The sequence below is a fragment of the Hippopotamus amphibius genome, chromosome 12 (assembly GCF_030028045.1).
Source record: "Hippopotamus amphibius kiboko isolate mHipAmp2 chromosome 12, mHipAmp2.hap2, whole genome shotgun sequence".
Taxonomy (NCBI): domain Eukaryota; kingdom Metazoa; phylum Chordata; class Mammalia; order Artiodactyla; family Hippopotamidae; genus Hippopotamus; species Hippopotamus amphibius.
The window spans coordinates 31,597,151-31,613,552 of NC_080197.1; the positions used below are offsets into that span (position 1 = coordinate 31,597,151).

Consider the following 16,402-nt stretch of genomic DNA (forward strand, 5'->3'; position numbering starts at 1 on the left):
TGCGCTGCGCTGCCTTCGCTGGCTGCCTATTTATGTCTGCAGGTGTCCCCTCTGAGGTGACGTGGCCACCACCCCCCTTCTCAGTGGCTCCCCAGGAGCCCATGGCCACCACGTCCCAGTCGTCAGCAGTGATTCAGGCATCTGGGGACGCACGTGGACCTGTGCAGGGGCGGTGGGGGAGGGGTGCCGGCCTCCAGGCTGTCATTGACAGCGGTGTGGCTGCGGTGTGACAGGAGCTGTTGCGACTGTGATTGCGACTCTCTGGACTCGGGAGAGAGACAGTGAGTTGGGGCGGGGGGAGGGGGTCACCTGGAGACTGTCTCCAAGCTTTCTGGGGGTCAGCAGGCCCTGTCCCCCATCACAGACCCCAGAGAAGGGGGCAGGGGGACCCGAGGGGCTGCTTGTAAGGAGCAGGTCAGGCCCCAGACCAGGAGTGGCGGGCAGGGGACAGTCGGTATGCAGGACCCCATCAGGAGGGTTAGTCCTGTGAGAGGACAAGTGACTAAGAATGGCACACACCCGAGATGGTGCAGACTGAGGCCTTTGTCCCAGCTGCACTAGGACAGAAAGTGCTGCCTGCAGCCCCATGTCATGGAGGCAAGGGACCAACATGGAGTCGGGGCCATTCCCACCTGGTGGGTGGGGCAGGTTCTTGGGGAAGCTGGAGATGCTCCCCCCACCCCCCACACACCCAGACCAGGGTCCAAAGATTCAAGGACTGGGGACCTTGGGGACAGCTTCTTGGTATATCCCCATCACCCCCGCTCCAGAAAGGAGCATGGGGTAGAGGGAGCATCTATGGGGGAATGAAGAAATCCAGACCCCGTAAGGTTCAAAGGTCAAGGGAGAAACTGACAGCCAGCTTGCCCCAGTTCTTACCCTGACCAGGACCCTAGTTTGTGGGGACCAGGCCAGGTACCAGCTCAGGCCTGGGGTCTCGGTGGGGAGGGGCTCTAAGGCTGGGGCAGGGGGAGCAGAGCGACAGCCAAATGGGCCCAGCTTGAGAAAGCAGCCTTTGGTTTATGACCCCAGGCTGGTGGGTTTAAGGGACGGAAGTCTCCCTCCCTGGGTCACCTGAGTGGCCCTCTGGTCCTTGAACCCAAGCTAGCCACCCTGCACCTCTCAGGCTCTGCACAGCCCCCAGCCTCCTGGCCTCCTCTCCAGGGTGCTGCTGGGAAGCTCCAGCTGCCTCCTGCCCACCAAGTGCAGTGCAAGGTCCCAGATCCCAGGAATGGGGGGCTATGAGGATGCTGGAGTCCAACGGCCTGTTGAAATCTGGCCTCTGTTGCTCAAAACATCATGACTCGGGTGGATCACTTGACCTCTCTGTCCCTCGTTTTCCTCCAGTGTGAAGTAGGGGAGAGAGATACTTGCACCATCACTGGGTTGTCGTGAGGACTGAGGTAATGTAATATATGAGAGCTTTGGAAAAGTGCCCACACCATTGTAGTTAATTGATAGTAGTATTGTAGTATTATGAATGCCATTATTCTTTTTTTTTTAATTTTTACTTTATTTATTTATTGGCTGCATTGGGTCTTCATTGCTGCGCATAGGCTTTCTCTAGTTGCAGTGAGTGGGGGCTCCTCTTTGTTGTGGTGTGGTGGCTTCTCTTGTTGCGGAGCATGGGCTCAAGGAGCACAGGCTTCAGTAGTTGTGGCTCACGGGCTCTAGAGCGCACGAGCTTAGTTGCTCCGTGGCATGTGGGATCTTCCCGGACCAGGGCTCAAACCCACGTCCCCTGCATTGGCAGGTGGATTCTTAACCATTGTGCCACCAGGGAAGTCCCTATTAATCCCATTATTCTTAATACGACCTTAAGAGATTCTTCCAGAGCGAGTAGTTTCCTCAGTTAACCCAGGATGAACATTTTCACTCCATTCATGGCCTAGAAGTAAACGTGGTCTGGACGTGGCCCTCTCGAGACTCTGGGTTGTGGGGCAGACTGAGGAGGGAGGCCAGAGGCCTGCTGTGTGGCCTTGGCTCAGCACATTACCCTCTGCACTTTAGGTCTGAGTTATCACCTGAAAACTGAAGGGACTACGGGAAATGAAGGGCTCAGGCTCTGGTATAAGCTGTGTCCTAACCAGCCGTGTCTACCTGGATCATCATTCTAAGACTTGCCTCCCACACCAGGGCACCTCAAAGGCCCCAAACCCCACCTCTGCAAGATACTAGAGGGCCTGCTTCTCCCAATACCACCTTCTTGGAACACACACTGGCTGGGAAAAGCCCCACTACTGTGCTGACTGGCTGACTTTCCAGTATACCACCTCACAGGTCACATGGACCCTCAGGACACCCCAACCCCTTCTTTACTTCCCTTTTATGTTCCTTTTCCAAAGCTACTTTTTCACACCTTTGCCACCCTTACATCTTCTACAGCTTAGCTCATGAGCTTGAGCCAATGGCACTTAGAAAGAGGATTTAGCTCTTTTACAGTCCTTCTCCACCCCACCCCCCCAAACATACCCTCCCACCCACCATTTTCTGGATATTATAATGTCATAATGGTTAGGTCGCCATTACAAGTTAGACTGCAAGCTAAATCTCCAAGCTAAACTATATGGTATATTATGATGACCTTTCCATCTCTGAACAACTTTTTGTGTTCCCTGGAGTTAATAATCACCTTTGTTTTTCATTGTTGTCCAAGTGCCTTTTTTATCCAGAAGTCAACATTTACTCTTTGATTCCCTCCACTCAGGCTGCTGCCCAAAGCAGTCCACTGAAACTCCTGTGATCAAGGTCATAAACTATGTAATACAGAGGTATTACCAAATTTGGTGGTCATGTCCACGTCCTCATTTTATGTTATCCCCTAGTAGCATTTGACATGGTTGAGCAGTTGTCTTTTTTTTTTATTCTGCCACGCCTTGTGGCTTGAGGATCCTGGTTCCTCAATGGCCAAGTCCTAACCACTAGACTGCCAGGAAATTCTGCACTTATGCTTTTTAAATATATACTTTTAAAATCCACCACACTAGATGTTCTTTCTCAGCCTTCTTTTCTGGCTCTACCTCTTTGACCTTGACTTCTAAATGTTGGAGTATTCCAGGACATAGTCCTGTATCCCTTCTCTTCTTAGGTGATTGCTTCTAACCCCATAATTTTATATACTTCCTGCAAACTAATGATTCACAAATTCATACCTCCCTCCTGGGCTTCTCCCCCAAGTGCCCAATGATACCTCCCCTTGGATATTCAATAGGCCTTTCCAACTTAACATGGTCAGACTCAACTCCTGATTCTTAGTTGCTCCCCTGCTCTCTCCAACTCTGCAGTCACACCAGCATCCAGCCAGCTGGTCCTCCCAGAACCTGGGACTCACCTGATCCATTGCTTTCCCTCACTCTTTGTTAGTCCTACCTCTAAAATCTATCTCAAACTATCTGCTTCTTTCCACCCTGCTTTGAAATTTCAGAGCTTGCTGTCTCGTCCCTGAGAGGCTTGCCTACCCTCACCCACCCCTAGGGTTCACCTGGTTGCTTTAAAGTGTCATCTCCCAAGAGGGTGCTCCTTCCCTGAGTGCCCACCTGGAGCATCCCTCACCGGTACCTCAGTTATTTTCTAACTTGGGTCTATGTTGATGTTTTTTTTTGTTTTTTATTTATTTTTAATAAATTTATTTATTTATTTTATTGCCTGCTTTGGGTCTTCATTGCTACACGCAGGCTTTCTCTAGTTGTGGCGAGTGGGGGCTACTCTTTGTTGTGGTGTGTGGGCTTCCCATTGCGGTGGCTTCTCTTGTGGAGCACGGGCTCTAGGTGCATGGGCTTCAGTAGTTGTGGCAAGTTGGGCTCAATAGTTGTGGCTTGCAGGCTCCAGAGCACTGGCTCAGTAGTTGTGGTGCAGGGGCTTAGTTGTTCCACGGCATGTGGGATCTTCCCAGACCAGGGATCAAACCCATGTCCCTGAATTGGCGGGTTCTTAACCATTGCACCACCAAGGAAGTCCCTGTTGATGGGTTTAATAGCACCTACTACAACTTGCAGTTCATTTGTTTGTTTATTATTATTTTCTCTTGTATGTATGGTTGTACCCCCTCTAGAAGGAAGGCCCCAGGGCAGAAAGGACTCCATCTTTTGTGTTCTGTACTGTAACCCCACTCCTGGTATAGTGCTTGCCACACAGTGGGTTTTCAACAAATTATGGAAAGAAGGAAGGGAGGGAGGGGAGCCCTGGGTACCAGCCTCAGCTCTCCAGGAAGTTACTGTGTGACCTTGGGTGAGTCACACCTGTTCCCAAGGTTGCTTGATGTACTGACCTCATGTCCTGTCTCACTGAGATCTTAAGGGAATCAGATCTGAAGGTGCTATAAGGGGTTAGGTTTTTCTGAAATCTTTACATAACAGAGTTGCAAACCTCCAGATTAAACCCCAAATATCAGAATGTTCTTTAAGTACCTCCTTACCGTTAGACCATCTTTTCTGAGAACAGGTAACAATTAACTGCCTCCCACTCCTATCTTTTATTCCTCTTTTCTCAGGGCCAACCCAGTGCTTGTACTATAATGACATCTCTGCTACCCTCGGAAGAGGGTGGCCTCATTCTCAAACAGGTCAGCTAGCGTCTCATCTCATCTGCTTCCTGTTAGTCTGACTCAAGGACCCTCAGCAGTGTGGTCACAGAAATGGTCTGTGAACTATGCAGAGGAACAAAAGTGAGCAAATGTTGTAGGATCCCAGGAAGTGCTGACTGAATTGAATCGAAGAGGGTGCATTCAGCAGGGGTAACAAACGTAAGAAAAATGCTGGGCCTTAGTATGGAACTGCCTTGGGTCTGCACCAGGAGTAAGGGGGAAAAACAAAAGCTTTCACTTCTTCATCAGTAGGGAGGGAGCTGAATGTGAATATTTATCAGATCTCTAAAGGGGGTTACATCAAGCTTAAAAGAAATCAGAAATGAGAGGACATCACAAAAAGTCTTACTCGCAAAAATAACCTAAATAAAAAGCAACACGACCTAGGAAAGATATTTTTGACAGACTTTTTTCTGTATTAAAAAAAGCTGCACAGCGGCCAGGTGGGTGGATTCACACCTGGGGACTGTGGGCTCCAGAGCCCACGCACCCGCTGGGGGCAACGGCTGCTGCCGACCGAGGTGGCCCCCTTTGGTGGGCTCGGAGGAGCCAGGGGAGGGCCGCGTGCCCTCCCCTCGCGCAGCAGCCGGACAGCTGGCCGGAAGTGCGGGGGGCGGAGGGGAACAGAAGCGCATCGGGAAGCTTCGTGGGCCTCTGGGACCCGACGGGGTCGAGCGCAAATCGGGCGGCGCTGCCGGGGCGCACGGGCCGCCGGCCGGGGTCCCAGGAAGAATCTCGGGGCGCCGTCTTACGCCCCGGCCCGGCCCGGCCCCGGCCCGCGCTCCCGGCGGAGAAACGCGCACCGGGCGGCCACGCGGGGCGCGGGCAGCGGGGCCGCCGCGCAGGGCAGGTCCCCGGAACGCCTTCGGGGCCTGCGGTTTGGAGAGTGGAGGCTGAGCGGGGAGCTCCCGGGAGAGGGGGCGGGGAGGGCACAGCTGGCAGGATAAACAGCTTGTGCGTGCAGAGGTGTGAAGGAAGAGGATCCGTGTGCGGGGAGCGTGGGGGCCGCGCGGTAGGGACCTCACACAGGACGAACAGGCCTCTCGAAGCCCAGGCAACCGCAGAGACTTCCATGGCACTGAGTACCTGGCAGCGCTGTTCTCAGCCTTTTACATACCTTTGCTCCTTGAATCCGCATAAAACCCTAAGAAGGAGAAGGTAATTTTTATCTCCATTTGTAGACAGGAAACTGGGGGAGAGGTTGCCCCAGGAGGCCCAGGTAATAAACAGCAGACCTGGGATTGAAACAGGCCCAGAGTCTGTGCTCTCCACCACTTCACTGCTTGGAAGCCAACTAACAGTGACTAAACCACCAGGGCATTTATAGCTTATTTAGGATTCAAGGTTGGAGGTTGATGGTCCTACGCTTGGCTTGGGGTTCAGGGATGTCACCTGGAAATTCGTTACTCCCTTCTGGCACTTTCTTCATGTCTGGGTGTCCCTCCTCATGGCACGGGAGGCAGCCACAAAATGGGTCCCCTCCTCCAAGCCTCTCCTTTCTCAGGGAGGAGAACTTATCTGTTCATCTTCTACACTAAACAGGGAAAATGCATAAACAGGGGTGCTGGAGACTAGCTAACACGCTGCAGGCTGACAGCATGTCCCCAGCACTACACTATAAGCTGTGTAACAATGTCAGGAGATATGTTTATCACCATTTTATTGATGTGGAAACTGAGGCCTAAGGGGGTTAAGCAAGTTCCTGAAGTGCCACAGCCAGCAAGGAGCACAGCAGGACCCCAACAGCAGAGCACCCTGAAGGAGAGGGGGCCCACCCTTGCGCCTTTCAAGGCTTTGATGGGTTGTGATTTGCTGTTTTGTTGGGAAGAGGGAACTCCAGGAGCTCCTACAAATCGCGTCCTAAATGTGTTCATCTGATGTCACCCTAACTTGCTTCAAAATAACATGAGAGGGGTGAATTGGGGGAGGGTACGTAAAGGAGAAACAAGACTAGCCATGAACTGAGAGTTGTTGAACTTGGGTGATGGGTGCGTAAGAGTTGATTATACTAATCTGTAGTGTGGAATTTTCCATAATAAATATTGCTGGGTTTGTTTGTTTTAAGTATCAGCCCCACCTTTTTTAGGACCTGGGGTAAAATATGACTAAATATATAAAAGTTGTAAGTCAAGCTAACAAATGTGAAATAAAACGTGTTCCGTTCTCCTACCTTAACAAATATATCTTCATGATGACTGGGAGCCCGTGTTCAGATGTGGAGTTCTGCAGCAGAACTCGGCAGCCTGGGGGGCTGGTCTCTCCCTGCAGCTTTGTTCTGTTCCACATCCCAGGGACAGACACATAGGTGGACATTCCGGGCTCTGCCTGTGCACCTCACAAATTGCCTCCCGTCTCTGCCACGCAGGCACATTTGCACACCTGAGGTGCCGTCCACCTGGGCCACAGACCCAGGGAAGAGGACTCTTCCAGCCGTAGACACAGTCACGGGAAAGCGAGGCAGCGCATTTCAGGCCACGACCCTCAGCGCACAGATTCTGTGTGGGCATGTCCTCTGGTCTCATCCTAAGGAGAGCCAGGGAAGGCCCAGTACGGGCTTCTCTTGTCTGGGCCTTAGGCATTACAGGTCCTCGAGTCTGCCAGAACCCTGCCCTCAGTAGGCACATGGCTCCTTGACTCAGCTGCCTCCTCCTCACCTGCCATAGGACACGGGGATCCAAGCCAGAATATAAACACTCATTTCGCTGCCTTCTACCCCTTCCTACCTGCCCCTCATGTTCTTGAGAGTCATATGTCCCTTCCTTAGGCATCTGAATAAAGATCCTTCAGTCTGTAGCCAGTGGAGAAAGGGTAGCGCCTTAAAAGAAAATCAGGATGCTATTATGAAGGGTCAATGGATGCCTTCCCCCAAAATCCAGAGACGTTCTTCTGAAATCAGTACCAGAGTCCCATCTTTCTGGCCCCCATCCGTGACCTTAGCAGACTTGACTCTTCTTGCAGGTCGATACCCCATCTCTCTGCCCCACTAGACAGTGTTCCTTTCATCAATGTGTCCCCAGGACCCTGCATTCGGCCCCACACTGGCTCTTCAGTAAATGGCCAAGTCAGTGTGCTTGGCCGCCCACGGTCAGGTACAGGGTATTAGCACAGGAATATTTTCAGGCTTTTCCCTCCCCCTCTCTGCTAAGAGGATTCTGGCTTTGCCCTCCCGGGTTCTTCCTCTCCTTCCCCAGCCCCCTCTGCAGCAATGGTCTAGGATTTTGTGGGTGTTCCAGGTACCACGGCTGTGTAGCAAACCACCCACGACACGATGCTCCAGATAGCCTGATGCTCGGGAGTCCCAACAGGGCACAGCAAGGACACATTTTCTCTGCCCCACAATGTGTGGCGACCCCGCTGGAAAGAGTGAATGGCTTGGGGCTGGAATCATCTGGAGACTTCTACTAGCACATGCCTGGGTGCCTGGGCACCTGGGCTGAGACGACCCAGACGCTGGGCTCGGCTGGGACTGCCGACTGGAGTACCTGCCCGCCTGTGTCCCCTCTGTGTGGCTCCTCACAGCCTGGTGGCCTTGGGTTAGTTGGACTTCTTGCTTGGTGGCTCAAGGCTTCAAGATTGAGCATTCCAGCAAACAAAGCAGAGTGACAGCCTCAGAAATCACGTAGGGTCACTGCTGCCACACTGCATGAGTCAAAACAGCCACAAGCCTGTCCAGGGTCAAGAGAAGGAACAAAGTGCCCCTTTGGGTGGGAAGCACTGAATAATTGGCAACAAATCATTTGAAATCATTCCAGTGGTGTGAAGTCAGGAGGAAAGGATGAAGAGTAAGGTTTGGAATAGATGTTTCCAGGGAGCATTGGAAAGATAGGTATGGGCGTAGGTGCACAAAAGGACTGAAGGAGGTAGATGGGCGATCAAGGGGGAATTTGAAGAAGAGTTGCTGACGGACATCACGTATCACGTGAAACTGCGTTTTGGCGGCTGAATCTGTATTTTTGCTCCAGGTGACTCCATGACCGAGCCACGTGGGTCACAGCACTGCAGGCCTTGAACAGACCAAGCTTGAACAGGTCCAGCCAGGCCCCGCAAGGCTGCCCGTGGGTTTCTTGAGTCGAAGAAACTTTCAGAGGCTGAGGCTCTTACCATCATTTCCGTCATCTCATTACAGAAGGTCAGTCTGCCAAGGCCTCCTGGTGCACAAACGCGTGCCCCGGCATCTCATTTCCCCCTCCTTGTTCCCAGGGGCCAGATCCCCTCCAGCCTGATCTCATTCTTGGGGTGGGAGGGAGAGGAAAGCAGGTGAGAGGGGCTCTCTCTGGGGGATCCTGGTTTCTGAGACAGGCTAATTACAGGCTTCCTAATTAATGAGCCATGGGGTTGCATTTCATCAGCTGAGTCACGGGTGATGTCTGGGCCCTGGGCCCAAGGGGAGAGTATGAGGAGTCATGGGGGGGTGGGGCGGGCAGCCTGTGTCTCTGCCTCCCCAACCCTGATTCTCTAGCCCCTCTCTTTTCGAACCCAGTTCTTGCCAGCTTAGAGTGTGTCAGCAGCTCCCCTTCCTCCCTACTCCTACCTCTGCTTCCTGATATTTTCCCGGGACAGTCCCCCAGTCAGTCCATCCTTATGCCTGCCCACCCCACCAGGACCACATAGAACTCATTGGTTACTGTTTCCCAGTCACCCAGTTTCTCTTTCAAACTGGATCTCCCTCAGCCACATACATCACACAACTGGAGCTGCTGTCTGTACCATGGCAACCACATCTCAGGATCCTAGCACCCACTGCCCTTGGCCTCAGCCTGCCAGAGACCATTCCTGAGCCGCTCTCCTGTCTGTCCCCATGCTCTTCTGCACCCACACCCTCCTCTTTCAGTAACTGTACTTTTCCATTCACATTTCAACCAGATGTATCCATTTACATGAAGTTAACACTGCTGAGTCTTTATTGGGGGAGGGGGATTCTTTTATTTTTTCGTGCCTGGAGGTGTAATATTTTTGAATTTTCAAAAGCAGTGCTGTAGCTAGGTCATGAGTTGTTATTCCGGACTTTTTTGTGCCTTTGGTTCTGGGTCTCATGGTGGACTTGGGCTTAAGTGGAAAAGTCTCATGGTGGACTTGGGCCCAAGTGGAAAGTTTCCAGTGGCCAAGTGGAAAGGTTCCGGGGGTCGTGGAATTGGATGGTCTCCCACCAGATTGGTGCTGGTAGCGCCCCTGTGCCCTGCACTAGGTTCCTGTTCAACGGAGGGATCCTTAGAGGCTCTGTGGTGACAACATCCAGGCCACCCATGTAAAGGGGACCTGAGTGTGCTTTGCCAGCTTCTACTACCCACAGAGCATCTCAGGGGTTAAGTTGGTGGCCTTGGAGTCAGTCAGATGAGCTCTTCATGGAACTGGGCCTCAGCTTCCTCCTTCTACTGAGAGTTGTGAGGATGAAATGAGATAATACACATGAAGTACTTAGCATGATGGCCCAGACAGCTCACTGTGTAGAAAGTTTCTAAAAGACTTGTGAATGCAAAGGTTTTTTGTTTTGTTTTGTCTTCATACCTGATGGGCTTCAAAGTCTCTATAATCCCCTTGATAATACATGCAAAAGCCTGTGTCTTGAAACCACTTGTTCCTGGGCCCATCTTCTGGATACAGCTGGCCCCTCCAGAGAGGGTGATGTGGCTCTAAGCCCCCCAAGGACCAGTCCTGGCTGCTCAGGCTGCTTGTTGGTGGGGCTGGAATTGCTCTCTTCCCTTTATTTGCCAAGGGATCTTTGGGCTAGAATCCTATAGGTGGCATGGCTGGGTCAGAGGGCTCATGTGTATGTAACTTTGCTAAACATTCCCCTCCACAGAAGGTATAACCCTTGCATTCCCACGGCCTCACCAGCAGATAGTGGCCAAATGTTGAGATTTGTGCCAATCTGCTAAACAAGAAATGGTATTTCAGCCTTATTTTTATTTCATCATATCATGAGCAAGGTTGAACATCTTTTGACATGCTTAAAAGGCCATTTGCATTTCTTTTGTGTGTCTTATTTTTAGAAGCTATATATTGGAATATTAACCATTGTAATACAAGTTGCATATTGTATTTTCCCAGCTTGTACTTGATGTTTTTACTTTGCTAATGGTTGCTTTCTTTTTCTATGTAAGAGGTTTGGGGGTTTTTGGTTGTTGTTTCTTTTATAATTTTTTATGTAGTCAAATATATCAAGCTTTCCCCTTACTATATGTAGATTCTGGAATCAGGAAAATTTTTCTCACTTTCAGATTTACAGGAATTTCCTCATTTTCCATTTTGTTCTAGTTCTTAAATGGTTTCCTTCTTCCAGTGACTCCAGCACCACTTACTGAAATGTCCTCCCCACCCCCACCCTCCCAATTTCCATACGCAGTTGGGTCTGTTTCTGGATTTTTTAATGTTTCATTGGTCTGTCTGTGTATTCATGGGTTAGTTTTCCCCACCCTCAACTCAAACTGTTCATTTTCAGCGTTTTTTCTGGTTATTCTGGCTTGTTCTTCAATATGATCTTTGTAATAAGAATAGTGTGTAATGACAAGGGCCAATGTCCATTAGCTCATGTTAAGGGAAACAGCAGCAACAGAACCGCACAGGATATATACATGCATTTTTTCCTTATAGAAAAATACTGGAAGGGAAAAGAGCCCGAAGAGCCACGCTTGAGTGGTCATGTCTCAGTAGGATGGCTGTGGGTGGCATTGTTTTGTTACTGACGAAAACCTTGATGGAAAAAACCTGCCAACTGCCATAGGGCTGCCTCTTCCTCCTCACCTCCCCCGAGCCACTCGCCATCTCGTCACTCTGGGCCACAGCCTCTCTTTGTAAGAGAGGGAGCGCATTACAACAGGGAGGAGCCTGGGTTTGTGGCTTCTGCCTGGTCCCGGGGTGGGGTCGGGGTGGCAGGCAAGGTTCAGGCACATCTGATTCTCCACGCCACTGTCCTGCTCTCCATTACAAGCTCCACCCCCCCATACCCCACAACGTAGGGGTGCTTCTCTACTTTCCCCGGAGACAGGTTCCTAAGCAGTAAGGGGAACACCGAGGGCCAGTCTCACCAATTCCTACTTCGGCCCAGCACTGTCCAATAGAACTTTCTTTGATGGTGGAATGTTCTGTCTCTGTGCTGTCCAACAGGGTAGCCACCAGCACAAGTTACTATTAAGTACTTCAAATGTGGCTGGTGTGACCGAGGAACTGAGTTTTTATTTTATTTACTTTTAATTAAATAGCCACTCTACTGGCCAGTGCCTCTTTGGCCAATTCCCAAGCCAGCCCCTCCCCTTCCAACCTAGACCTGGAAGGAAAGATCCTGCCTGTGTAAGTGGACTGAGAGGCTAGGCAGGCTGAAGAGAGGGCTGGAGAGGGGAGAGGGCAGCTCTGTGGGAGGGGTCAGCACACCAGCAGCCCCACCCCTGCCCCAGTGGCCAGGACACTGGCAGCCAGCCCATCATCACAATACCGCAGGCAGGAGGTTTCCTCCGAGGGCAGGTCTCTTTGTCTGTAGACCTACTTACAGCAACCCAGGCAGCAGAGGATGGAAAAGCACCCAGCAGCTGGGCAGCTTCAGGCTGGAGATCCATGGGAGGAAGTAGGGCTGACGGTGGGGGGACATGGGGGAAGCTACTCCATCCAGGGACCTGGCACCTTCCAGAGATAGGAGTACTCAGGGCACGGAGCAGCTGCTTACCTTGGTGATTTGGTTTCCTTACTTCTTCTATCTTCAGGACTTAGTTTGGCCCTCACTTCTGCCTGCCCCTGGGGCTGGAGGGCGACGGCAGAGAGTGTGAGTGAGGGCAGAGTAGCCTAGGACTTGGGGCCTTGGCCCCACAAGGAGGACAGCCAGGACATGACGCAAGCTCTCACTCTGCACCTTGGGGATGAAGGTTTGGAGACCAGTCACTGGGGCCCAGCTTCCTGCTCTCAAAGGGACCAAAGCTGTGTGCCCCCAAATGGACTTTGTGTTGAGTAAATGCTACAGGAAAGGGGACATGTGCGCTACAGGAAAGGGGACATGTGCCCCACAGAACCCATGGTCAGGAGAGGGGGCAGTGGGTTCACGTCAAGGTTTTGAAGTCCTGAGTCTTCTCAGAGTCAGTAGAGTCCAGCTCCTGGAGTTTACTGGTTAGTTGCTTCCTGCCTGGCCCTGGGCTCGCATGAGAAACAAACTATCCTTTGAGTCTAGTTGGCAGCAAAAGAAAAGTTACTCATTTTCTAGGAGAGAGAAACTGAGCCCAGCAGTGCTTGGTGTGTTTCTGGCAAGGATGGTGAAAAGACCCCTTCATTTTGGGGGACTCTTTAAGATAAAAATGGATGCATCTCCAAGGATGTGGAGGGGCTCCACCCATCCATCACAGGGGCTCCCATGCCTGGTTTCCCTCCAGAGCTACCTGGGGAGCAGAAGACGGTTCAAAATGCAGATCACCAGGCCCCCTGCAGGAGGGGAGGCAGCTCTGCCCTCACCTGGACACGCTGCACTTTATGCGGACCCCACGCTGGCGGCCTCCTTAGGCTCCCAGGTTGGGACAGACAGGACAAACCCCAGAGAAAAGGCCTCCCAGCAATGAGCTTGCTCTTGGGGAACTAGGCGGTTACCCTGAGCCCATGATGGGCTGAGGATAGGAACTGCCCTCCCCTCTGTAGCAGTGCTTTTGCTACAAATCGTGGGGCTTTTCCTAGAACACAAGCACACAAGGAAGATAATGCAAGAATCCGGACCCACCCAGACATTTAAAGCCAAAAGACACACAGGAGCCTCACCAGCCAAGAAGAAAGCCCACCAACGCTGGCAGACCCTGGAGTCTCATGGAGGGTCATGTGAGGAGGGGTCAAGGGAAGTGTCACCAGGAGGCGGAGGGGAGGGTGGGACTGCCTCTCCACAGCCACCTTTGTGGACATACACACCCCCTCTAGGAACTCTTAAAAACATTCTCTAACCCCAACCTCAGATCTCTAAATTCTCAGATCTGGAGTCCAAGAATGGAATTTTTAATAAGCCCTCTCCTTCCCCCACTAGTGTAAGAATTATAGTTCTCTCTGCCCCGTGTACAAAGCATGGAAGCCAGAGAGAGAACACTGCCCTCCCTCCCTGGGGGTCCTCCTAGCAAAGCGGAGGCAGCAGGCCTGTGGAAGTGGGGGACAGCAGGTGGCTCAGTATCCTGAGTGGCTTGAGGGACCCCCATGGCCTGTCTACACATGACTGCGATGAAATCTCAAGAATAAAATGAGACGCATCACTGGGCTCTTCCCAAACATGCTCAGGAGGGAAGAGGGAATAGCACGGTGTGTTTTCTTGCTGATACTCCTCCATGACTAGGATCTACTCCATACAGTAAACAGTTGTAGGCATACATATTTTCCCTCTGGGGCTCCATAAAACACAATTTTGAATGGAAAACAAAATGCAGTCTATACACAAGTATCTTTTCTGAAATAGGCCCCTGCAGAAACGGTACCCTCCCGGTCAGAGGGCAGTGAAGCTCTGCCAACATGAAGCTAAGTGAGCTGTCACTGGCCTCCGGGGCTGCTCAGCCACCCCCATTGATGTGCACACCCCCTGCAAACCCTCATGCATCAGACGGTCTGCAAATGCAACTTCTTGTCCCTTTAGGCCACAGACCCAAATTACAGCCTGACAGGGTTGCAGTGACTGCTCCCGCTGCCCTGTGACAGTCCTACTATGTGTGGGTGCAGGTGGGATAAGGAGTCTGATGACACAGACAAGAGGAAGCCCACAACGGACGTCAACCATCGCTTTATTAAGGCTCTGCGTGGTCTGCCAGTCAGAGGGGCTGAGTCATTCACTCCACAGATCCTTGCCATGCTCCACTTTTGGTGGCACTGAAGGTGGAGGCTCCCTGAGGTCCCGAGCCACACTCACATCCCCACCTTGTAGGATGAGGGTTGCGTGCAGACAACTTGGGGGGCCTCAGAGGGTGGGGCTGGCCCCAAATGGCCCTGGGCTCTGGCAGGGGTGCTGGCAGGGAGGCACAGGAGGGCAGGGACATCTCCCCCATCCCTCCCAGCCCAAACTATGGCTTTGTTATCCTACTGCCACTTGAGCAGGCATGGAGGGCCCCTTCCTCCAACCCTCACTCTGCAGACCCACGTGCTACACGGTGGGAGGACACGAAGGGAAAGCCCCTGAGAGAGCAGAGGCCACCCTGTGCCTGGGAGCTGGCCAGACCTCAGGAGCTTTCACCCCCCACTTGCTCCTCCTCAGCTCCTTCCAGTGATGGGTCTTCTCAGGTTGAGGCCGGTCACTCAGATGTGAACCCGCAGAACGTCCTGGCTGGCAAATGGCAGCTGGCAGGCTGTGCACGTCATGGGCAGAGAGCGCTGCTTCTCACCCAGGCAGGGTCGGCACAGGAGGTGGCCACAGGGAAGCTGGTACACGGGCTCCTTTTTGAAGTAGGGAGAGAACACCCTTTTGCAGGATGTGCATTCGGGGCCCAGGCTGCTCCCAGGCTGCTCTGGTGAATCAGGGAGGAAAATAGGCCAGGGTGAGGGAAAGCTGCCCCTGATCCAGGCTCCATCCTGGAGGCAGGGCATGTGCCTCGAGTGAGACAAAAAGCTTCCCCACCCTGCACCCCTGCAGCAGCTTGGCTTCCTCCCTCCCTGGGCCGCCTCTGACTGATCTGGGAGGAAAGGGTGCCAGGGAGCTGAGAATCAGGGGAGCCTCCACTCGATCATCAAGTCTTGGTACTCCAATGAATACTCAAGAAAAGCTGGCTTCTGAGGGCTGCTGGGCAGCACTGAGCCCTTCCTGTTGCTCTCCCAGCAAGACGGATTTTCCCCTGGACAGGCTGCCAAGGTCAGAGCAAGGCACACGCTCACCCTGACAACCCTGATAAAATGCAAGAAAGGTGAGATGTGACAAGAAGAGGAAAAAGCAAAAATGGGTCTGATGTACCCAGGTTGGGCAAGTCAAGGGGGGACGGAGGTCACAGAGGGACAGGGCTGAGGTCTGTCTGTAGCAGACCTGCCTGCTGAGCATGGCACCTGTGTCTCTTTAGCCCTGTAGCCCAGCAGCTCTCCTCCCGACCCATCAATCCCCTTCTTGTGCTGCAGGCTCTCTCCTTCATGCTTCCCACAGGGTCTCCTGAATGAGGGCCACAGTGGACAGGTCCTGCCACCCCTCTTCCTCAAGCTACATCTGCCAGTCTTCCTTCTCTCGTGGCCCTAAGCTAAGGAGGCTGTTCTTTCTCCCCCAGTCCACACCCATCTGGAGAGGGCAAGGATGGCCTCTTGGGTGAAGAGCCATAAGAATGAAAGGGAGCCAGCCATGCATGAGTGAAAGGGACAACAAGCACAAAGAGTGGCTGGTCCATTAAAGAACCAGAAAAGATGTGTGCGTGTGATGCGTGCGAGTGTGGCTTCAGAGAGTGTGGCAGAGGAGGGTGGAGCAGGGCTGGAACATGCAGGACCTCACAGGCAGCAACTTATATTTTATTCCAAGTTGAACGGGATACCCTGGAAGGATTCTAAGAAGTTGAGTACCATAATCTGGCTTACATCATAGGAAGACCCCTCTGGCTCCTGTGAGGAAGAAGGGAGAGGCAAGGGTGACTGTGGAGGAGCAGCAGGGGCTGCTACAGGAGTCTGGGGGAGCAGTGCAGGAGCCGGAGCCAGGGTAGCAGCAAGAGTAATGGAGCAGAGAGGGCCTCCCTGAGATCTGCTCTGGCGGAGTGTAAACAGGACCTGATGGTGAACAGAATGACAGGGATGTGGACCGAAACCAAGGATGGCCTCCATGCTACAGGCTTGACCACAGGCAGAAGATCTGCTCTTGACCAGTGATTGGATGATGGGGGGCTATGGGTAAAAACCTTTGTAGGTGCCTGCAGTTCTGAG

At 52.4% G+C, this 16,402-nt stretch overlaps 1 protein-coding gene across 4 annotated transcripts in view; it reads right to left on the bottom strand.

Moving 5' to 3' along the window:
* Positions 1–14,287: 14,287 nt before the first annotated feature.
* UBOX5 (U-box domain containing 5) overlaps positions 14,288–16,402 on the bottom strand; it is a 33,653-nt gene continuing 31,538 nt past the window's right edge. For 3 of the 4 annotated variants that reach the window (XM_057701811.1, XM_057701810.1, XM_057701813.1), the window contains exon 5: positions 14,288–15,021. In XM_057701811.1, the coding sequence (XP_057557794.1) occupies positions 14,813–15,021 (209 nt within the window). In that variant the 3' untranslated portion in view covers positions 14,288–14,812. The remainder of the gene's footprint in view (positions 15,022–16,402) is intronic. The other variant, XM_057701814.1, reaches the window with a different exon arrangement.